General features: G+C 58.5%; 2 protein-coding genes across 8 annotated transcripts; one reads left to right on the top strand and one right to left on the bottom strand.

The window, feature by feature from the left end:
• Positions 1-4,664: 4,664 nt before the first annotated feature.
• On the top strand, positions 4,665-18,876 carry LRRC61 (leucine rich repeat containing 61). 7 transcript variants are annotated; one of them, XR_003426096.2, is made up of 6 exons: positions 4,667-5,412; positions 7,503-7,673; positions 8,056-8,215; positions 10,237-13,871; positions 13,999-14,051; positions 17,305-17,469. XR_003426096.2 is itself a non-coding variant. In XM_053217914.1 (4 exons), the coding sequence occupies exon 4, from the start codon at positions 17,468-17,470 to the stop codon at positions 18,245-18,247; it is 780 nt and encodes a 259-aa protein (XP_053073889.1). In that variant the 5' UTR covers positions 5,085-5,412; positions 7,503-7,673; positions 8,056-8,215; positions 17,305-17,467; the 3' UTR covers positions 18,248-18,876. The 7 variants fall into 7 exon arrangements, 4 of the variants coding, with proteins under 4 accessions (XP_026931539.1, XP_053073889.1, XP_053073890.1 ...); XR_008296552.1 differs by having other exon boundaries at positions 10,237-14,051; XR_003426095.2 differs by lacking the exon at positions 17,305-17,469 and having other exon boundaries at positions 13,999-16,820.
• Positions 18,877-19,009: 133 nt separating this feature from the next.
• On the bottom strand, positions 19,010-21,942 carry RARRES2 (retinoic acid receptor responder 2). Its single transcript, XM_053217916.1, has 6 exons — positions 21,620-21,942; positions 21,059-21,305; positions 20,751-20,855; positions 19,659-19,754; positions 19,309-19,434; positions 19,010-19,125 (listed from the first exon to the last, which is right to left on the bottom strand). Exons 2-5 carry the CDS (start codon positions 21,230-21,232, stop codon positions 19,318-19,320), a joined length of 492 nt encoding a protein of 163 aa, XP_053073891.1. The 5' UTR covers positions 21,233-21,305; positions 21,620-21,942; the 3' UTR covers positions 19,010-19,125; positions 19,309-19,317.
• Between the last annotated feature and the right edge of the window lie 1,134 nt (positions 21,943-23,076).

Below are 23,076 nucleotides of genomic sequence, written 5' to 3'. Positions count from 1 at the left end.
GTCACTGGCTGAGGAGCTTGGATTGACCCAAAGGGCAAAGCAAAGCCATGAAAGGGTTTTAAGGCAGGGGAGTGACGTGACCCAATTTGATTTCTAGGATGATTTTTATAGGGTGTGTCACGGACAGGAGCCTGTCTATAGGGTCCCAGTGGAGCGTGGTGGTGAGGACGGAGGCGAGGGGGCGGCTGGAAGGTCTGGTCAGGGCTGCAGGTGACCAGCCTGTTGGCTGTGGGAGAGGGGCAGGTGGGGATGGATGCAGAAGGTTCTGGGCTCTGGGCGGGGGCCCTGCAGTGAGCAGTAGCTACGGACGTCCCAGGGCTGCTGGCTGATGGGCTCCATGAGGGGCCACAGAGGAACAGGTTTCAGAGGGGAAACGGTGGCCGTGGTCTCCTTTGTTTCCTGGTGAGTCGGACGTGTCCAGGGCATCCGTGTGGAGATGTCCAGTGAGTGGTCAGGTGAATGGGTTTGAAAGTCAGGAGGAAGATGTGGCGTGAAGAGCTGAGAGTCTTCAGCAGAAAATAATGGTGGTCCCTGAGCCCGTGGAGTGGGGTGCAGTGTGAGACCCCGGGGATGCTAGCGATCATGGGGTGGGCAGATAAAGAAGGGCCCCCGTCAGGCGTACAAGAGGTTCTCAAGGGGACGGGAGGAGAGCTGGATGAGTAGAACCACCAGAGGATTCCTGGAAGTGGTTCAAGAGGAAGAAAGGTCCAGGGCCTCAGAGGGCGCCCCCCCCAGAGGTCAAGGGGGAGGGAAGACCGGGGACAGCAGCGACTTCAGAAAGCCCAAGAGAGAGAAAGGGAGTGATACAACAAGGGGACCTTCCTGGGTCACTTCTCCTGGGTCCCTGGGGACGCACCCCATAAGGCTGTGTGGCATCTCCATCTCTGCAGCTGAAACTTAAGCCAGCCCCGCCCTCTGGGCTCCCTGCTCCCCCCAGCCACTCCCCCCCCTAGGGTCTCAGGTCTGGGATGCTGAAGATCACTGGCCCAGGCCCAGGGTTGGGGAGGTGGGGAGCAACATCCGGTTGCTTTCCCACGCAGTTTCCCTTCCCTGGCATCAGACTGCGGCCGCTCCTCCAGACTCTCTCAGGATGTGTGTGTGTCCCTCTGTTCAGGTGCAGTCCTGGGGAGCATCCCGCGCTCTCCAGGCCACCTCCGAACAGAGCAGCTTGGGGCTGGCAGCCCCTTCCCCAGCACGGTCCTTCCCTCCGCTCCCTTTCTGCCTGCATGGCCATCCAGGGAGAAGGGAGAGCAGCTGAGAGCATGGGTGCATGACTCCCAGGATCTGATGCCCACCCACTGGGTGAGGGTTGCATTCCTATCAAAGCTTTCACCCCCGCACCCACGGCAGAAACTGCAAGATGAACAGGTCTTGTCAAAGATAAGCATGGCTGGACATGAGTTAAAGCAGTGAGAAGCAGGTTTTATTCTGTAACTACTGATAGTAAGGGAAATCTGAGCTCCCTCTTATCTGTGCCGAGGTGACAGGCAGTTTAAAGGGAGAGTGAGGGCTCAAGTAAGTCAGGAAAGTGAGAAATCACAAAGGGTTGGTTAGTGTAAGTGCCACTAGGCCACCTGTGTCTCCCACAGAGACTGGGACCCGATCCTTCCTGATTTCATTTCAGAAGACTGGGGTTCAGGTCCTGGAGGGAGACATCACTGGATTGCAGGAGATATGTATATATCTTTCAAAGGGACAGAGGAAGGATTCACGACTGCAAGCGTTTTTAGTAAATGCTGTAAGAAAGGACAGAGGGCAGAGGGTCAGAGGTCTGTGGTCACGTTTTGGCTGGAAATGACCGTAAATTCTTCTGACAGAGCTTTTTCAGAGAAGAACCCAACAGGGCTACGTTGCCCCGGGTATCCAGCCTTAGGCTGTCTGAAGCCACACGCGGTTGGTTGAGTCTCTTTGTGCAGGGTTTGAACTGAAACGTGCCGAGAGTTGTTTTGTAGTTCGTTTCAAACATCTGCCATCTGCCACGTGGGGGCTCATCAGTGAATGTCTCCTCGGACACACACTCGGAGAACTTACATGAAGCAAAAGATTCCTAAAGATGGGAAGTGGCAGAGAGTAGGAAACCCCTGCACCATACCTAGTGGCAGAGTAGGGAGGGAAACAGCCTTGGAGACCACCCTGGGACTGGACGAACCCCAAGAGAAGAAACACCAAAGGCAGCCAAGGTAAGCTAAGCTGCACACACACAGGGTGGCCAGCAGAGGGCAGTGCTCTCACGAAGGCGCTAAACCTCCTGAGACCGGTTTACGCCACCCCTGGGGATGCCTTGCACACGTTAGAGGTTGTGGCCTTAGAGCACCGCTGTTAGTGGGGAGCAGGGACAACCCTCCAGAGGATAACATAGCCTGAGTGGAATGTCCTTCAAGGATACGTAACCACAACCACGGCTAATGTTCATCGAGCAGTTGCTAGGAGCCAGGCACTATCAAAACCAAAGGGCAAAGAGCTAAGGAAACTTGCTAGCTTGACGCTGCTCTGATGCCAGCCTTCCAAAAATCTTGTGTGTCTTCTTACCGCCTCCACATCCCCGAGAGATCTGGCATAGTCCAGTGTGTACAAGAGACACCCATCAGCCCAGATTCTGAACAAGGAAGAGAAGATACAGACAGACCTGTACTCTCATGCAGGCCACAGGGGTTACCTCTTATTCTAGACCCTAGAGTAAGCCTTTTGATGAATTTTAGTTGCTTTGAACAGAAATCGGATAGTTGATAGCAATGGGAATGTGAGCACAGGTGAAATCGAGTAGGGGTGGTTATAACCTCCAGGTCTGTGTGCTGGAAGTGACCTTTGTGTATAAACCTTGGGGCTTCCAGGAACAAAGTCAGTTGACAGACACCACAGCTTTGCTTTTAAAACCAGGAAAGTGAGGGCAAATGACCAAAGTCTAGGCTAACTCAGACCACTTTCTGTGTTAACCTGCAGAAGAATCACTCATACCAAAAAAAAAAAACCCACAGAATGCTAGGACCAAGCCAGCACTAACATCATCAACTAATTGATGTTAGTGGAGTGAAAGTTACTTAGTCTTTATGATCTTCGTTTTACTGCTCAGTTGGTATAATAATAATAGTGCCTGCCTCAGAGAGATTGGGAATATGAGCCAAGAGAATGGGTTAAAGTGCCTGGCTCACCAGTAAGTGGAAGCTATTAATCACACTATTTTTATATATGTTAGTTCCTTGCCACTCTATTCTGCCAGGACCTCAGCTTCCTTTTCCTTTTTTTTTTTTTCTTTGTTCCCATCACAGACACTATGCTGATCCACTGTGAGCATTTTGATATATGAAGTATGACCTGGGAATCGAGGACCAAGAAAGATACCTGGGGCCTGTTTATGTATCTGTATTTCTTTTTTATTTTTTTAAAGTTTATTTTTGAGAAAAAGAGAGAGAGTGTGCGCGTGTGCAAGCGGGTAAGGGGGTTAAGGGGCAGAGAGAGGGAGATACAGAATCCAAAGCAGACTCCAGGCTCTGAATTGTCAGCACAGACCCTGATGTGGGGCTCGAACTCACAAACCGTGAGATCATGAACTGAGCCAAAGTCTGACACTTACCCGACTGAGTCACCCAGGTGCCCCCTTATTTTATTGTTTAAAAGTTTATTTATTTTAGAGAGAGAGTGCATGCATGTGTGTGCAAGTGGAATAGGAATAGAGAGAGAAGGAGACAAGATCAGAAGTGGGCTCCAAGCTGACAGCAGAAAGTATGATGCGGGCTCCAACTCACAAACCCTGAGATCATGACCCAAACTGAAGCCAAACACTTAACCGACTGAGCCACCCAGGCGCCTCTATGCATCTGCATTTCTGCTTCCTGTCAAATGTCCATGACATAACTTACAAATGCAGTGTCCTCTCAATGAAAACACTAAAGATGGGGGGGGGGGGATACTAGAGTAGATATGCTTATTCTAAAGTTCTAGGGAAAAAATAAACGGAGAAATAACCAGGAAATTACTGGAGAAGCAGAGTATTGAGGATACTCCCAGATATTTGAAAGTATGACAGAGTCACGATGTGCAAAGCTACAGAAATGAAAACAATGGTGCTGGCACATGGACTGAGAGAATCAAGTAACATTAAAAATGACTTGATGGGGCACCTAGGTGGCTCAGTGGGTTAAGCATCTGACTATAGATTTTGACCCAGGTCATGAGCTCATCATTGATGAGCTCCAGCCTCGCATCAGGCTCCTCTGTGACAGTGCGGAGCCTGCTTAGGAATCCTCTCTCTCTTCTCTCTGCCCCTCCCTGGCTTGTGCGCACTTATGCTCTCTCTCTCCCCCTTAAATTTAAAAATAACACTTTAAAAAGTTACTCGATAAATTGTAAAGATGTGTACTCTTGTTGCAGAGGTCCTAGTTTTAGCCCAAACAGGAGGACTGGACCAGCCTGGAGTCGATTTGCTGGGGGCCAGGGGAGGGACGCTATGAGGGTAAAAACCGAGACCACCCCTGGCAAGATGAATAGGAACGACTGCCCAAGGCTAGGTAGTGACCCCAGCCTAGGCCCTTTCATCAATCTGACCCTAGGGCTGCCAAGAAGCTCAAGGCAGCCTGTGAGACAAGAATTGGGCACTTTCGTGGAAGAACACTGCATTCTCTGCCCAACCCAAGGGCCGCAGCCTCCGTGGCCCCTGAACGGCTGTTTGCGGAGGTGGTAGCGCGTCCCAGGAGATATGGGCGAAGCCTTCGCGGCACCGCCAAGCGGTGGGAAACCGTCCCGGGAGACACCCCGGGAGGGCTTCCCGAAATGCCGCGCGAGCCTTCAAGGCTGGAAGAGACCCCGACAACATGTCCATTACAATGGCTGCGGTTCCGTCTGCCTGCGCGCGGGTCGCACTCCGGCATCTTCCCCGAGCGCAGGGAACCCGGGTCGGAAAGGGCCTTGGACATCAGCTAGGGAGGAAGACTAGGCCACCGCTGTCTCTTCGCGCGTGTGACTGCTTTCTCGAGGCCACGCGGCTGAAGCAGCGGTATTAAACTAGTGCTAGGGTTTCCCAGCCACGGTGAAAAGAACGCGCGACTTCGGGCGGAGTGGACCCCGCAATCCTAGGGCTTCCGGCCGCGGCCGCTCGCGCCTGCGCACTGGGGGGCGGGGGCCGCCAGCTGGAGGAGCGTACCATCCGCAGGCAGGGGTGGGCGCGCGTCGCTCCCGGAAGTAGCCCCTGCGCGTCCCGGAAGTCGAGCCCCCTACCCCGGCTCCTTTGGGCCTTTGGTGTCTTCCGGGGGCTCCCGCCGCGGCTGGGGGTGAGGCGCGGTGGCCGGTGGGGCGGTGGGCTCGTCGCTGCCGACTGCTGCGGGGCTGTCGGCTGCGGCGGGAGCGGCGCCCGGCTTCGTAGCTTCGCGGGCCTGGTCTCAGCGGGCGGCTAGGCCCCTCCCGGACCCCAGGCCCTAGGTAAGCCGGGGAGGGGGCGTTGCGGTTCCGCTTCACTGACGCAGACGCCGGGGCTGGAGGGTGGGGCGCCTTGCCCAGCCCCTCCCGGCGCGTCGGAAGGCCCCGGGGCCTCCCTCCCTGGCTAGCAGCCCCCTCCCAGTGCCCGGCGCCGAAAGCACGCCCGGTGAGGCTGTCTGTATTGGACAGCGGGTCGTGTCCAGTCTCGCTCTGTGCCAGGGACTGCCCTTAAACAGGCTTCTACATGTTTTAGCTCACGGAACAAGCCTGTGAGGTGGGGGCTGTTATCCCTGTTGTATAGGTGAAAAAACCGAGGCACCCTAGTGCGGGATCATAGGTAGCTGTTGAGTGGGTAGCAGCCAGGATTTCAGCCCACGTATCCTGGCTCCAGACCTCATGCTCTTCAGTCCGTTATGGAAGGCAGCCTCGCAGAACACAGCAACGGGTTCTCCTGGTGTGTAATTTAAAACAGATCTCATCTTTTGTCACTTTGGCATAATGTGAAATCTAACGACACGTGATTATTCTTTAAAACGTCTCGCTTAGGGTTTGCTGGAAGCCAAATTTTCGCGCGTGGTCAAACTCCAAAATGTATAGTAACTTGCTCTACTCTTTTCCTTCCTCCCATTCTTTTTCTCTCCACCTTTCTGTCTCCCCGCAAGTGAGTGGGTGGAGGGTGGGGGATGAGGAACCCAGGACTTGAGGGCCCAGCAAGTGCCTTGAAATGTCCTGGGGTCTGGGATGGATAGACAGCGCAGGAGCTAAGACAGGAGGGGGCTGGTCGGTGGGATTGGGCAGTAAAAACAGAGAGAAAGGTGTGGCATAGTTATGGGATACCCTGGGCAGGCTGAGCTCTGCACAAGGCTCTGGGGTGAGGCAGACACAGAGAAATAGGGAAGTGGTTCCTTGCCTTCTGGGCATGCACATGGGGAAAGGGCTGCTGAGTGCAGTTAGAAGAGAGCCCCCTGATCCATGCAGGCTGCACAGATGTAGGAGACATGCAAGAGACACCTGCCATCTCAGTCTCAGCCAGCAGGTTGCTGCCTCTGGAGACCTATGGCTTCCCCTTGGGGATCTGTAGGCTCCTTGTCATAAACTGCCTCAGTTCCTTCCCCCACCTGCACTCAGGGGCTAGCCTGGCACCGCAGCCATCCGTCTTTCTTTGCTCTCAGAGAAAATAGATTCTTTCTCGTCTCCAAAGATAAACCCGCTCACCGCCTGTGTCCTGCATCCCTTTCCCAAAGAAAGTTCCTGCCATCACTTCTTTCCTGTATATGTATATTCTTTTCTCTCTTCCCACTGCGCCCTTTCTCTGTTTGGAGATGAAGTCAAGCCTTTTATCTCCAAAGCCTGGCCCTTCTTTCCCCACCCCACCTCTGACATGGCAGGCACCTGTGTCCCCCAGTTCTCACTGCACAGCCATGTCTCCGTCTTCGTCCTCTGCAGTGACCTTGACTCTGCCTGGCCTACCTGGAGAATCTTCTCTTGGCTTTCCTAACTTGGCTTTAGTTTCTTCTGTGTCTGTCTTTGCCTGTCAGTCATTTTGGAAGTCCCCTCCCCTTCTGGCCTCTCTACAGTGTCCGCGTTGCCTGGACAGCCCTGCCCGCCACTCTCTTCTCCCTCCGGCCCTTTCCTTAGTTTCTGTGGAGGCTTTCACACGGATCTGTACCTTTAGCTCAGACCATACCTCGTATCTGTCACATGTATTTCTAAAGATTTGTTGCAGAACAACCGCGAATCAGTATATCCAAAAGTGACCTGCATTAGTCAATGGGATCACTAGGGAGTCCCCCTCTGTCCCCCAGTTCTCCACATGTGCCTCCGGAAGAGCTGTCCAAACTGTCCCCGCAGCCCCAGTCCCTCTGCCACTACCTGCCTGGCCCTCCTCGCCCCCCGTGTGCCGTGCCTGCCTCACATGGCCTCGCTGCAGTGCTCGTGATGCTGCTCAGTGGGTAGCCCGAGGGCCTCTGCGTTGTAGCTGTCCTCAAATGTGCGTTTGTCATCTCTTAGGAGAAATGTCACAAGTAACTTCTCACCGATAACCAAAGTACTGGAGTTTTTGAATGGTTTTCCTTTCAAATTTTGCATCTTAGATTCATTTCGATTCGAGTTGGTCCTCCCAGTGTCAGCCTCATTGTCGTCCTTGTGTGCTTTGGTGGCTTAAGAGAAGGCAGTGTGTTACATCGGCGACTGCACCTGCGCAAAGTCCCAGCTATACTCAGGGAGTCCGTCAGGAGTTAAGGATCCTGAAGCAGTAGCTGAAGGTAAGTGACCCCTCGCAGGATGGAGTCCAAAGTCCAGTGTCACAGAATCCGTTTATCTGTAGGTCAGGCTGAGGCCCGGCCTTCACAGCGTGGACACGGCTTGCCGTGGTCTGGTGCCATGAGCCCATTTCCATGTTGTCTTCTTGTCCTAAGCCTCGGGTGCCAGCCGGGTGCTTCCTCTCCTGTATTTGTGTCTTCAGGGCACGGGGCTGGCCTACGGCAGGTATCCAATGAATTCTTGTTAAGTGGTCCAATGGATCGACCAAAAAAGATGTACTGACGGGACAAGGCACATTGGAGAACAGAACGGGACTGGTGTGAGCCAGGCACAGTCCTAACACACCGGTTTTTTCCTTTTCTCGGCCATCACTGGTGAGCGCAGGTCTGCCTCAGGCCAGGTTTCAGTTGCTCGCTCTGAGCTGTCAGTGGTGGTAAAGCCTACAGGCCGCTTCCGGAGGCCTGCTGCCGGCCCTGGTCGTCCGCTCTGCCATCACGCCCCCACTCTGGATTTCCAGTTCTACAGCCATGAAATAAGAGCTGAGGTAAGCCCAGTCCGGTTCTGATGTCCCAGAGCACTTCTCCTGGGCCCCGGGATGGTGTCTTACAGTTCGCGGCACCTTCGTCCAGCCTGTCCACGGTGCCTCTCCTGTGGGGGGGTCACACATTCGGTGTGGCAGCGGCTGGGTTCTTGGGCAGTGGGCCTGGGGTGATGCCTCTCATCTTTCTGAGGTTTTCCCCGCTGGGAGGGGCTCAGCATCGCGTCGCTCACCCTCTTATATGGTCAGAATCTTCCCGGAGCCGCCTTAGTGGGCTTGTCACCTACAAAGGCAGTCCTGCTCTCCCTGGTGATTCTGTTTTTCTTTTTCTCTGTTTCCCCCTCCCCCCCCCGCCCCCCACGTACATGTGCACGAGAGGGGTGGGGGAGAGGGTGGGCACTGGTGGGGGGGAAGGGGGCAAAGGGAGAGAGAGAGAATCTTAAGCAAGCTCCACTCCCAGTGTGGAGCCTGCCTGGTGATTCTTTTTAATGTTTAACATCACTCAGTGTCAGAACGTACTGGTTTGAAATCTTCCTGTTTAATCCGTATCTCATTTTGGCGTGATGAGACTTGAACTCCACTTGCTTTCTGATGTGTGTGGTGAGCTGTTAGGTCACCTTCTGCGAGTCTGTCCTTGTCTAGAGAGATGCATTCTCGCGCTGGGCTTTTTCTTTCTTTCCTTCCCTTTCCACGTACTTTTCTTCTGACTTCTCTGTGTCTCTTTTCTGGTGTGTCTGGATCTGACTGTGACCCGATCTCTAGGAGAGCGAACGAGGAGAAGGGAGGTAAAGGTCGTGCCTGGGCTTGAGCATCTGGGTAGACACTGTTCCGTTTACGAGTGAGGTAACTATAGGAAGACAGGTGAGCGGGAGCTGGAGAGAGCCATCTGAGCTGGAGAGAGGCTCGCCGTGTCAGTGTGTAAACGCAACCCCAGTTGGGGAGGGTATGTGAACTGAGAATCGAGATCTGGGTACGAACCCTGGGAAACAGCAGGAAGAAACAGGCGGAGGAAGAGGGACCAGAACTGAGATTGCAGGGGAGGTGCAGGTGGAAGTGTGGTATCCCAGGGCCATGGAAAGGTGGCGTTCCAGACAGGACGTGGGCCGGCCCCCACGGGTTGCAAAGAGGTCCATTGGAGGCGGTGCCGAGGGGGACGCTGGTGGCCTTGGCAAGAAGGGTGTTAACGAGCGGTGGGGGCCAGATCCAGAGCATAGAGTCTCTCTAGGACAGAGAGAGGGGAGTGACAGGACACTGGGGGGCACGCGTCACTGGCATCAGGGGCTACCCTGTTCTGTGCTGCTGTCCTGTGTTCCTGACGCAGGCTGATTTCTAGAGAAGGAATTTCAGAAGATCTAAGCAAGGCCTCTGGCGGCCTCACCGCCCAGTACCCAGCATCATGACCTGTTTCTGATGCCCTGCCAGGTGACGGGCACAGCCTGGGTGCCTGGGATGCAGAGGCATGGGCTCCACGCCTCCTGGCCTGAGCTGACGGCACCTGGCGCCTGCACCTCCGCCAGGGAGACCTGCCTGACTTCTTGGCCAGGTCGGTCCCCTCCTTGGGGACTCACAGCTGCAAGTGGCGCCCCTCTGTTCCTGCACCTCCCTGTTGTGCGGGTCAGTCTCTTCTGTCTCTCCAGCCAAGCTGGAGGCCACATGCACGCAGGGACCTTGCCGATCTTCTCCGTTATCCACAACAAGGCAGAATCGCCAAGTGCCTGCTGGGTTCTCAATAAACATCGAAAGGAAAAAGAGAACCTCAGTTAGTTTGGCAAAGATGGATGTAGAAACTGCTAACGTACAGAGGGCCCGGGGATTCTGGTTGAGGGCTGTTCCATTCAGTCTGGAGGAGTGAATGTCAGCCTTCACCAAGGAGGTTGCGGTCTTGAGAGTTTTGTCCCGGGGCTGATTTCCTAGGCTCTCCCTACGCCTCTGTCCTCTGCTCGTTTTTCTCCCCTCTGGCCTTCCCCGCAGAGTCCCCACGGTTGAGTAGGGGAGCTGAGAGCCGTTCTTTTCATCTTGCTTTGCAGCCTGGGCCCATCTCATTTCCCCAAGTTCCCAAGCATGTTGGAAGTGGAAAAAATCGGGAAGCCCCCCAAGAGACATACACCTTCAGGATCAGTGGGGCAGGGGCCGTCTGTGTGTGCTGCCTCCTCCGTGACCAGACCCAGGAGCCCAGCTGCTTCCTTGGCTTCTCCTAGCTCCAAGTTTAAAACCAGAGCTACCAATACCTCTCACGGACTCGGCTGGGGTGCGGGGGGGCGCCTGCCGGAGACCGAGGTCAAACTTGAGTTTGTAGACATAGGAGAGAGGGCTGTCAGTGGCCACAGCAAGATCGGACTGTCTGCCTCCCCGAAGGGGAGTGAGACGGATCTGCCCCTACGGAGGAAGAGACCTCACCCCCTCCCCAGTTCCTCGTCGGTCCCTTCACCTGATGGAGTTTTCCTGGAGGAGCAGGAGGAAGGCACCCTGGGCCTACTTGTCCACAGTGAGACGAGCGAAGCCTGCTCCCTGGGGAGGCCCGGTCTGCACCCAGCTGCCTCCCGTGAAAAGTGCCAGGCCAACCCTGGGCAGAGGAAGCCAAAGAGCGACTCTGGCCTCTACCGCCTCAAGTCTGTGCTTGGGCAGGAGCCCCCTGGGCAGCCCGAGAAGAAGGTGTCCAAACAGAAGGCACGAGGTCAGGGGGAGGAGGGGGAGCCGACGGGAAAGAAGTCGAGGGCCCCAGCACTCAGCTCTGGCCAGTCCCCCTCTCCCCCAGCGCTACACCAGACAGCCGGGGTGGACAGGCCAGAGGTGGGCCAGCCTGGTGAGAGTGAGAAGGCAAGGCGAGCTGACCTCCTCATCGCCCATCTGGCCAGAGAGCTGCGACGCCTCAAGAAATGGAAGAAGAGGCACTTGCTTGCGGCTGTCGGGGACAAGCCACCCTGCCTGAAGAAGCTGGTCAGAACTCTAAAAGCGGAGACCAAGGGCTGGGCTTTTCCCGGGCATTCCCCCGGCCCTGCGGACACCGCGGGTCACAAGGCCGTGTCAGACATTGGACGGTTCTTTACCATTGACTGCAAGGACGTCTGCCACGTCACCTGCACTCTGTGTCATGCCAGCATCAGACTGGGCAAATTTAAGGGGCATTTCCAAACCTCAGGCCTGGTCCGTCACTTGGTGAGTAAGCACGGACTAGAGAGAGACAGAAGGCCAGCCGCCGCCAGCCCGGGGGAGAAGAAGGGCGGGGCCGAGGAGAGAAAGCACAAGGGCCTGCCCGCAAGTCCTGCTGGCCTTGCCCCCGAGGGGCTGCCGTCACCAGGACGCTGCACGGATGCCTCCCCTCTGGTGGATGGTGGCAGGCAGCTGGCGGTGGGCAGGCCTGAGCAGCTGTCACTGGCTCCGCCTCTCTTGCCTCCTTCCTGTAGAGATGACCCTGCTGCCTCCCCGCCGGCAGTCGGGGTGGGCCGGGGTGGCACCCATGCCCCCGGCCAGCCCCGAGCACAGGCCTGGACCCGCAGCATCGCGGAGTTGCTCTGCAGCCTGGCTTTGCCGCTGTCCTTTGTGTCATCGCTGCCTTTCAGAAGGTTTATGGCCCAGGTCGACCCTTGCTACCACGTGCCGCCTCCCGCCTTCTTCTGCGGGAGAGCCTTGCCTCTGCTCCGTGAGGCGATCGAGGAGCAGGTGTGTCGGGAGATGCAGTGGGCCAAGGGCAGCTGTGTCCACCTCACCGTGTCCACCGCTGCCCGGGACACGGTTGTGGACTACGTGGCCATCACCGCCCACTGGGGAGCCGTACAGCCGGGCAGTCGGCGGGTGGCGTCGGGGAGCCTGAGAAAGCAGGCCGTGCTGTGGGTTCGGGGCCTGCCCCAGGAGAGCTCTCCGGAGGAGAGGCAGGGGGAGCTGCGGGAGCAGGTGGGCCTGTGGCTCAGCCGCAGCTCCCTGCAGCCAGGCTTCCTGGTGTCGGGCGGCTGCCTCAGCCTGGAGCAGGCAGTGAGGACAGAGGGCTACACCCACCTCCCCTGCTTTGCCCACTGCCTCGACTCCCTGGTGAGGAACTTCCTGCGTCACCATCAGAGCGTCCAGCTCATCCTGGGTACGGTGCGGGCCATCTGCAGCCATTTCCAGGGCTCCGCGGAGGCCCGGCGGCTCCTCGGCCAGCTGCAGCAGCAGCGTGGCCTCCCGGCCCAGCAGCCCTTCTGGGAGCTCTCGGACCACTGGGTGTCCGCCTACTGCTTGCTGGAGTGGCTGGTGAGGCAGCAGCGGCCCTTGCAAGAGTACGAGAGGCGACACCAGCTGGGCAAGGCTGGGACGGCCCTGTCGACTACGTTTTGGAGCCTGACGGACAGTCTGGTCACGCTCCTGCAGCCCTTCTGGGTGGTGGTCCGGGAGGCGAGCGCCGCGCAGGCTTCTTTAAGCCAGGTGCTGCCCCAGCTACGCTACCTGCATATCTTCCTGGAGCAGGTTAACCGGCACTTCGAGGAGCAGGGCGGCGGGGAGGTGGGGGCAGCCGTCCGGCTGGCCAAGGGCTTGGCCCTGCAGCTCTCCACAGATGGCCAGCTCAACGAGCTCTTCCATCGCAAGGAGTTTGTGCTGGCGACCCTCCTGGACCCCCGCTTCAAGGGGAAGATCGAGTCCATCCTGCCTGCGGGGGCCGACATTGACCACTGGAAGCAGGTTCTCGTGTACAAGGTGAAGGAGATCATGGTGTCTGACTACTCCTTGCCTCCCTCACCCTCCCTGCACAGCCCCAAGGCGAGGCGTGCGGGCCCTACCCCGAGCGGCCGAGTCACCAGGAGCCTCGGGGCCGAGGGGAAGGGCCAGAAGGTGCCTGTGCAGGGGGGCGGCGGCTCGGGGTCTCTGCTGCTGGACCAGAGGGAGAAGAGCTTGCTGGAGCAGCTGGAAAGCGTGGGGCTGCTGGCGTCCAAGAGAAGCGGAGCGTCGCTCTCCACCGAGAGCCACTTGGCCAGTGTCATCGTCAAGAAGTACCTGCGTGAGAATGAGACAGTTGGCGCCCAGGAGGACCCGCTGGTTTACTGGGAGAAGAGGCAGGAGGTCTGGCCAGCCCTGGCGAGACTGGCCACTGTCTACCTGTCCTGTCCCCCGACGGGGGCCTTCTCTGGAAGCGTCTGTGCCTCCCTGGACAGCCCTGCCCTTGCAGAGCATAGCACCCCTCTCCCAGTGGGGACCATTGAACATCTCCTCTTCTTGAAGAGCAACCTGGAGAATTTCCCCGACTACCCTGCCCCTGCCCTCATCTTCCCCAGTGGAGACCCGGCCGACGGGGAGCAGAACAGCGAGGCCGACCTCGTCTGACGCCCTGAAAGTCTGCCTGTGGGAAGCGTGTCCGGCATCAGAGGGGAGGGCAGGATGCTGCACCCTAGGGCATTAGACAGAGGTGGCCAGAGTCCTCCCTCCACCTGTTTGGAGGGAATAGGGACAGGTTCTCGATTCTTGACACATTGCCCTTTTTTTCTTCCCCAGGGTGATGTCATTTCCCATTCATATATTGCTTAATTTGTCTCCAGCGGTTTGTGCATAGAAAAGGTGAACTCTGTCCAAAAGTCACTGTAAGTTGTGCCACACACCTCTGTGGGTGGCACAGGGACCCCGCTGAACACCTGCCATGTGCAGGATCGCCACCATGACAGAGACTCACCCGGTCTCGGATGGCAGTCATGCTGTGGTAAAGAACCCTGAACTCCACTGGGGATGGGAGGCGATGGGCCGGAGGAAGGGTCTCCGGGCTCACTGGAGCAGCCATGGGACTGTCCACTTGTGCGCTGTGTTAACCGTTTCCCCCTTGGCTGTAGCTGTGTCCTGCCTTGGCTGGCTCCTGGGCACCATTTGCCAGCCCACTTGCCAGGTAGGTAAACTGAGACTCAGCAGTGGCGATTCGGAATGAGGGAAGGTGGCCTCCTGCAGGAGAGACGAGTGTCCTCTGTGCCTTAGTCATGGTCCCATCCGTGTGACCAAATCCTGTCCGCAGACACATGTTGGACCAGGATAGGAGGACTCGGATTCTGGATGTTCAGGGGTGAGCGTTGCAGGGGGTTGGCGTGGATGAGCCAATTCCCTCAGCAGGGCCTACCCGCTCCAAGCTGCCACCTGTGTGTCAGCTGGGTTTGCACAGCGGGTGGGAGGGCGCTCGGTCGGTCGGGCCCAGACCTGCCTGCTTGAGGCGTGCGGATTTCAGGGAGCATGGGACCGGGGGCAGAGCAGAGGTCTGTGCACTGGAGAGTCAGGGATTCACCTTGGTGACTATGCAGTACTATCACCGATGGGGGCGTGGGGTGGTGAGCTGGAGGGCCACATGTCTCCTCCCAGGCAGGACTTGGGGGCACAGAAGTCCCGATTTCCAGTTAATGTGCTCTTTGCTCCTCTGTTTCCTCTCCTGCAAAAAGCGTTCTTCCCAGCTGTAATGTGGGTAGCACGTACAATTCCTCCCTTCCTCCCACCACCGCCCCTACCCGGTCCTCCCATCCTTTCCCTCCACAGCAGCCATCTCCGTCTAGACGGTCATCGAGCCAGTTCTCCAGGGCAGGGGTCCCTAACCGTCGTGGTCAGTCTGTGGGCTTGCCCCTGCCCGGGGGCCTCATCTCTGAGTCTGGTGGGCGTTGGAACAGTGTCCGTCACTGGGTCCTTGCACACCTCCCTCTGGCTGCTCGTCAGTGCCCTCCACTCAGCCTCATAAATGTTGGTGTTCTTTTGACGTCGGCCTGTGACTGCTCCCTTTCTCTGTGCGCCGGGGGCTCCTGACCACATTCACCCCCCAAATAGCGTGTGGTTGGGAAGCTGTGCGTAATCCCGGACAGAGGCCTGCAGATACTTAAAGAGGTCTGTGTCCTCCAGAAGCCTGGCCCGTGAGCCACACATTCTCCCTGGGCACCTCTGCGGATGACACTTGAGTCCCTTTAGCCTAGAGCTTCGATTGCCTCCTAGGCCCGATGCACATGGTCACCTCCAGCTGGATGTCTTCTTGCCCCCTCCCTCAGGCTGTCCCATGTGCCCCACATGTGGAGGAAGGGAGCCCCTGCATCCAGTGATGTGGCTAGACCCTTGGAAGCTGTTCTACATGCTTCAGTGCTCGCTGCCTTCCGTGAAGCCCTGTCTCTCCAGTGCTTTTATGGCAGGTTCTAGTGTCTGGTGACCCTCTCGCACCCCTCACCCCCATGGGTGACAGTTTTTTTTTTTTAATTTTTTTTTTCAACGTTTTTTATTTATTTTTGGGACAGAGAGAGACAGAGCATGAATGGGGGAGGGGCAGAGAGAGAGGGAGACACAGAATCAGAAACAGGCTCCAGGCTCTGAGCCATCAGCCTAGAGCCTGATGCGGGGCTCGAACTCACGGACCGCGAGATCGTGACCTGGCTGAAGTCGGACGCTTAACCGACTGCGCCACCCAGGCGCCCCTGGGTGACAGTTTTAAGTGGGTGCAAAGTTGACCGCGTCTCACAAGCCCCAGCAGACCCCTTTTGAATACAGTGAACCAGACCTCTTAGTGGATGCCTGGAATCGCTTTTGGAAAGAAATGAAGTGGAAATGAAGGGGTGTTGCGGACTGGAAGGAGCTAGGTAAAGCCGTGGGGGAGGCGGATCAGATCTGTTAGCAGCCTCCCCAGCTCCCTGGTGGGGGTGTGGGAGGAATTCTGGGCCCGGTTTCCTTGGAGAGGGAACTAAAAAACTGCATTGATTGTGTAAACACAGACTTGGGACTGGTCAACACCCTGGAACCCAGGTTTTATAAACAGGAGTGAATGGTCCCATGGTTCCTTGCAGGCATCACCCTGCCTGGCCCAGGCCCGGCTAGAGTCTGCAGGGTTGGGAAGCTGCCACTTGGAGCAGAGGTCCCTTCTTGTTTTCTCTCTGCTCAAACCTTGACCCCTCTGTGGCCGGCATTGCCGATGTCCCCCCGCCCAGGCCTCCTCCCTCCCACGTGTGGTCTTGCACTGGCGCCTAGGCTCATGCTGGCCCATGGCCATTGGTAACTGGAAAGGCCCTCCTTCCCCTGCCTTCCCGGAACCCAGGTGCTACCCCGGTCCTTCCGTCCAGGATGGCTTCTTTGCCTGGCCTTCCCCCACTTGCATTCTTAGGAAATGACGTCATGTTTGCAGGTAGGACCATTCTGTCTGGCACATAGGGATTGATGCCCTTCCGTCGATGCCGGAGTAAAGAGCTAGTTTGGTGGGCTAGGGTGGAGAGCAATGGCATCAGGACCGGCAGTGCTGCACCTGCTCCCGGGGCCGTCACCGTCCCTTCCTTCCCTTGACCTCAGGCTCCTCATTGGACTGAGAGCTGAGCCTTCAGGCCCCACAGCTGCAACCAGAGGTTACACGTTGGCCTATGCAATCTGGAGACCATTCTGAATGCATTGCTAATGTTTTAAAAAAAACATTGGGTCAGTTAAAAATATTTTAAAAGGATGGGGGAGTGCCTGGGTGGCTCGGCCGGTTGCATCCGACATGGGCTCAGGTCATGACCTCGCGGTTCGTGAGTTCCAGCCCCACATCGGGCTCACTGCTGTCAGCCTGTCAGGCCAGAGCCCGCTTTGGATCTTCTGTCCCCAACTCTCTGCCCCTCCTCCACTTGGATTCTTTCTCAAAAAATGAATAAACGTTAAAAAATTAAAAATAAAATAAATATAAAACATTGAGTCAAGAACATTTTTGAGAGAACGAAGCAAGGCCTATCGTGCTGTCTTGTGTCTGCATATGGAAGGAAACAAAACAGATTGTTGGTGGTGGTGACCTATAATCTATTCAAAAACTAAAATAGTTAAAAAGAAACCCCTCAGAATTCATAAAGATAGATCATAAAGAGCGGTTGCCAAAAAAGGAAAATTTAGAGATTTTGCCTCCCGGTGCAGATACAGAAAAGGGGAAGAACCTGAATTCCGTCCGCTATGGCCGTAACTGCTCGAGCCTCCTCAGGGCCCCCCGCTTAGGTGGGGGCCTGCGCCTGGCCTGCCTCCCTCAGGGGGGCTCTGTGGCCTCAGGTCTTGCTGGGCCGGCTCGCTTTCTGCCTCAGTGGCAGAGGCTGGGCGGTACTTGGTGCCGTCGATGGCTGCGGACTCAGGACGCTCAGGAGAGGCCTGCTTACTGTTTGCTTGTCTCTCCTCAGGAGCCTCCGGCCCTTGAGCAGCGGTGCTGGAAACAGGCCTCCGGCCCTGGCCCAGGCGGACTCGAGGGTGCCTTTTTCTGGGCACGCGGTCAGCTGACCCCTCCCGGCACCCACGTCCCTGTGACAGGACCAGGGCCCGGGCCGCCTGGACGGACCGCGTCTGATGGAGCCCCAGGCTGAGAAGCCAGGAGAGGCGGACGGGGCGCGCGTCACACCGCAGCTGCTCAAGTCGCGCTCGGGTGAGTTCGCCCTGGAGTCCATCCTGCTGTTGAAGCTTCGGGGTCTGGGGCTGGTGGACCTGGGCTGCCTGGGGGAGTGCCTGGCTCTCGAGTGGCTGGACCTGTCCGGCAACGCGCTCACCCAGCTGGGCCCGCTGGCCTCCTTGCGCCGGCTGGTGGTGCTCAATGTCTCCGACAACCGGCTGACGGGGCTGGAGCCGTTGGCCGCCTGCGAGAACCTGCAGAGTCTCAATGCCGCGGGCAACCTGCTGGCCACCCCTGGGCAGCTGCAGTGTCTGGCTGGCCTGCGGGGCCTCGAGTGCCTGCGGCTCCAGGACCCCTTGGCCCGACTCGGCAACCCGCTGTGCGCCAGCCCCTCCTACTCCACGCTGGTCCGAGAGCTGCTGCCCGGCCTGAAGGTCATCGATGGCGAGCGCGTGACCGGGCGTGGCAGTGAGTTCTACCAGCTGTGCCGGGACCTGGACAGTTCCTTGCGCCCCGGCTCCAGCCCGGGCCCGAGAGCCGCTGAGGCGCAGCCCTGGGTAGAGCCAGGGTACTGGGAGTCGTGGCCCCCCCGGAGCAGCTCCATCCTGGAGGAGGCGTGCCGGCAGTTCCGGGACACGCTGCAGGAGTGCCACGAGCTGGACCGCCAGGCCGGCGACATCCTGGCCCGGGCCGAGCAGGCGCTCGGCCCTGCGGGCGCCGCCTCATCCTTTGTGTTTTGAATATGCCCGTGGCCCGTGACAGCTGGGCATGGGACCCTAGGGTTGGCACGCTGCGGCCCGGCTGCCCATGTCTCCTCTCCTGCCTTGGTACGCGTCTGTGCGCTTTAATCACGCTGGCTACCGGGCCGCAAGTTGGGCTCTTTGTTTACCTGTGTTCCTAAGAGCAGCCCCTCCCTCCTACCCCCACCTCAAGGAAGATCCCATACTGTCCCTCCACGCACTTCAAGGACACACCACCTCCGCGGCCTCTAGCATGGGTGAGGACCGTCCTCGAGCGGCTGGCAGCGTGAGGCTGTCTGCCACCTGCGCTGTGCGGCTGGGGAGGAGGCTGCGTGCTGAGCCGCGTCCTCGGCCGCTGCCACCGTGGCTGCGCGGGTCTGAGACTTAAGGGAGGAAAGGCGCTTTTCCCTAAGGCTAAAGGTAAGAAAGGCAGGGCGCGCGTGTCTGCTGTCCCGGCCAGTCCTGGGGAGAGGACGCGGCAGAGCACCGAAGCTGGCGTCCTCCACCCTGCAAAGCTGCCTGTTCAGAGGACCCTCTGCTGTGGTCCACCCCTGTCCCGTGGGACCCTGGAGCCTTCGCTGCCCATCCTCACCCTCACTGATCCCTATTAAATCTTTCTGTTGGCGGAAGCATCGCTGCCTGTCATTCGTGCGTGAGCTTCGTTTTCCCCAGCACGGACGGGAAGTCTCCTGTCCCTCCTGTAAGACCTCGCTCCCACAGTTGAGCCGAGAAGGAGGCCATACAAGAGGAGGAGAGCACGAATCTGGGAGAGCGGTTTTATTAGCTCGGGGATAATGGGATTGTCCTCCCTGGGCACGGGGATGGGAGGTGGGTCTTTCACTGGTTACCTCCTGCTGTCCGGGAAGCGGGACAAAATTCTAGAGGAAAGGAAAGAGAAGCTAAGGTTTGGGTGTGAGGGAGGCTGTTTGGGTCGGCCCAAGCTTTTTTCCCAGGCTCTGAATCCTTACCCCTTCCCCCCCCCCATCCCCGCCGCCTCCCTGGGCCCCACCCTGGCCCAGCTGTCCCGGCTCCGCCCAGTCCCCCTTGTCCTGGCCACCTACCAGCAGGCCTCAGCTGGGGGGCAGGGCCTTGAAGAAGGCAAATTGTCCCGGGAAGTAGTAGCTGTGGGGGTCCTCTCCTGCACGCTCCACCCTGCTGCACTGCCCCTCGTGCTGTTCCTCAGGCTCCTGCCAGCGCCAGCAGCGGCTCAGGCCCATGGCTGTCCCTGCTGTCCCCGCAGCGGCGCCCCGGGGAGGGTGGCGCCCGCCTCCACATCCCTTAGGGAATAGCGGGGCCAGGCCCAGAGCCCCTCCCCACCTTCCTTCACAACCTCCTCACCCCTTCCTCACCTTCCCCCCCCTTGCCATCCTCCTCCCCGCTCCTCTCCACCTCCTCCTCTGCCCACTCTTACCCGTTGGACCTGCGTGAGTATGGGGCAGTGGACCATCCGGCCTAGGACTTTGTCTGCAGAGTTCAGCTTGATGCAGGCCAGGCATTTCCGCTTCCTCTGGGGAGGGGAGCATGGGGCCGGGGGAGGAGAGAGGTCAGGGCAGTCCTGTGGCCCCGGCGGGGTGGAAACTGGGGGCCGCGTGCCGTGGGGATGGGTGCTCCCAGCAGGCTGTAGGGCGGAGAGGCGAGGGGTCCCGCGGGCCAGGCCCACCCCAGGACGGGGAGATTCACAAGTCGGGCCCATCCTGCAGCTCTCAAGCTAATGGTGTGTGTGCAGGCAGGACTCCTTCCCCAGATGGACTCTCCCCACCGGACTTTGACCAGAGCCACTCTACTGATATATTAATTTGCATTTTCTTCTGGGATTTGATTTGAATACAAGGGTCATGACATAAAAGTCTGGAAAAAGTCACTGGTATAATCCAGTCCCTCCCTTAACAGATGGAGGGAACTGAGGCCTTCAAGGAGCTGACAGTCACAGGCTGGTGATTGGGAGGGCCGGGACTAGCACTGGATCTCCCAGATCGTGGCACTCCCAGCCTGGGGACTCCCCCGTGGCAAGAGCTGTGCCCCCCAGGTGACAGAATACAGTCAAGCCCTGTTACGAATCAGTCCAGGCTGGGCTGTGTCTACTTGAAGACTCACGAAAGTGGGGAGTTCACCGGGCCTGGGATGGGGACCCGGCAAACCCCATACCGTGGGCCTCTTCCACCAGTGACTGGAAGCCGGAGAGAGGAGCTCGGACAGGAGGAGGACTCTCCCTGAAGAACATCTGTCCTCTCTGCTCCTGCCTGTCCCGGCCCTGGCCGCCCACAGTGCCATGACCCGGGGCCCACACAGCCAGGTCGGCCTCTAGGGAGGCTGCCCCAACCTCAGGGCTTTTTGCTGGACCCCGATGACATATGCTCGCACCGAGTGAATGCCCCCATCTCCCTCCCTCTCTCTCTCTCTCCCTCTCTCTCTCTCTCTCTCTCTCTCTCTCCCCTCTCCCCTCTCCCCTCTCCCCTCTCCCCTCTCTCCTCTCTCTCACACACACACACAGGCCGTCACTCACCCCATTGGGCTTGACTTTGCACTCAGCTTTTTTCCAGTCTTTCTTCCGGCAGCTCGTCTGCTGGAGCTTAAATTCCAGCCTCACAAAGGTCCCTGCAGGGAAGAGCTGCCGACAGACAAAGGCCAGCAGCCGGCTGAGTGGCCCAGCAGTCCCTAGATGTGACCTGCCCCTCCTCCCCTGCGTGAAACAGCACATCTGAGAAGGCGGCTGGGATGCCGGCGCCTCTGGAGAACTGGGTGCTCGAGCCCAAGCGCTTCTGCACCTGCTTCCTGCCCCCTCCCCTCCCCTCCCCAGGCAGTGCCGCTAACCGTGTCTGTGGCACTGTCCACGCCAATCTCCTTGAAGGCCCACTGAACAGGCGGGTGCTTGTGGAATTCTTCCAGGGCCACCTGCAGGCCCCGCTGCTGGGCCGCCGTGAGCTCCGCTCTGCCCAGGCCCACCATGCCCAGCCACAGGGCCACGGGGATCAGCAGCTGCCACATGGCTTCACCTCTGTCACCCTGGCCTTGCAGAGAGTGTGTTCAGCCAGGGGAGCCACCAGCCCGGGCCCTGCAGCTGGTGGGGGAGGCAGAGGTGGAGGAGCAGGAAGTGGCCCTCTTGTCCAGACTCCCCTGGTATTCCCCTCGTCCTTGCTCCCCTCTCCACCCCACCCCCCACTTTGCCCTGGATCCAGCTCAGCCCACGGTTGGCCTTGTCCCGGCTAGATGCTGAGCTGGCTTTTGTCCTCAGGCCAAGAGCCTGGGAAGCCCTCCGGTCTCCCACTACCACGGTTCCGCCTCACTGTTTCCTAAAGCATTTTTTCTCTCCCCGTGTGTCTCCAGTCCCCTTTCCTGCCTGCTGCCCCCAGAGCTTCTCTCTGCTTCCCCCACCTCAGCCTCTCCAGGTCCGCTTCTGCCCCAGCACGCCCGAGCCTGCTGGCTCCCTCGTAGTCCTGGGAGCCCTGGCCCTGGCACCCCCTCGGGCCCCCAAGGCTAACTCAAGGGGGAGGGGCAGGACACAGAAGGAGGCCAGCTGGAGGCAGAATATTTTTGGGAGGACGTAAACACAAGGGAGGGGCCCAGAGCAGGGTGGGAACCTGGAGGATGCTTAACCCTCCCTGTGCTGGGGCTGCCTGTGGCCATTGGCCCTACGTAGCCCTGATCCCCGAAACCAAACCGGGGTCTCAGCTCCACCCTACCATGGCTTTCTTCTTTAAGCAGAAGTCTCCTTTAACTTCTTTTCTGGGGCCTTCCCCCACCACCCCTCTCCCAGCCCTTCTGATCCCGTCCCCCAGCCCACCCCAGCCCACGACTGGGGTTGCCTGAGGCATGGACCCACCCCCAGAACTCCGGTGTACTGGCGGTCTTAGAACCAGAAAGTTACAGATGTGGAAACAGAAGCCCCCTCGGTGAAAGATACCAGGGTGTTGCCTTATAGCAAAGGCTCATGGATGGACAGACGGACAGTTGGGTTGACAGATCTCACCCTTGGAGCTGCTCCCTGTGGCCCCTCCTTTCACCTAGCTGCCTCTGGGGCCCTCTCCCCTCCTCACCTCCTCTCTGCTTCAGGGCCTCTGCTGCCCTTCTGGCCGACTGTGGCAAGCCTGTCAGCCTCTTCCTGCCCCCCACCCTCCAATCCGGTTCGGCCCCCATCTCCTCCCACACCCCCCTCCAGCTCCCAGCCCTCCCAAGGCTCCTCCCCACCCCGTTAGGATAGGCAGCCAGCCCTGGAGACCTCCCACCTCCCATCCACCCTCCCGCTTCCCCGCCCTGACTTGCCGCCTGACCTTCACCCCAACCCTGGCCAATCCACCCTCCCCTCCACTTCCCCTTGGCTGAGGAGCCCAAGCATTCAGCGGTCTTGGCCCGGCTTCTCCATGGAATATGGGGCTGCCCGGGCCCCCTGTCCTGCCTCTGTAGGGCTGCCCTCTTCTTCAGCCCCTCCTGGGTGACCAGTCCCCAGCATCCTCAGACCCACATTTCGGGAAAGCCTTCCCACAAATACAGACATCCTTAAACCCGATGAGGCCTCAGGAGTCATTCGACCCTTCCCCCTGCCTCCGAGGCCACACGGAGAGAGAGGAGTATGGTGTCCAGTGACTTACCACCAGCAAACATGTTCAGTCTTGATCCTGCGTGTCTCATCCTTGGTGCTGATAGATTCAGAGGTCTCGTGCGAGCCCGCAGGCACGTCGGAACGGTGTGATGGAATTCACCAGGCTAGTGTGGGACGAGGGGGAAACTGTCCAAATACCACTCAGCCGCCATGCATCCTGAGCAAATAGGAACCAGCTCTGGGACCTGGTGGGCCGGGGACCAGTACTGGCATTTCTCTGGCTCCAGGCCCT

The sequence above is a fragment of the Acinonyx jubatus genome, chromosome A2 (assembly GCF_027475565.1).
Source record: "Acinonyx jubatus isolate Ajub_Pintada_27869175 chromosome A2, VMU_Ajub_asm_v1.0, whole genome shotgun sequence".
Lineage (NCBI taxonomy): Eukaryota > Metazoa > Chordata > Mammalia > Carnivora > Felidae > Acinonyx > Acinonyx jubatus.
Note: the sequence above shows the minus strand (reverse complement) of the source record. Positions and strands in the feature narration are given on the sequence as shown.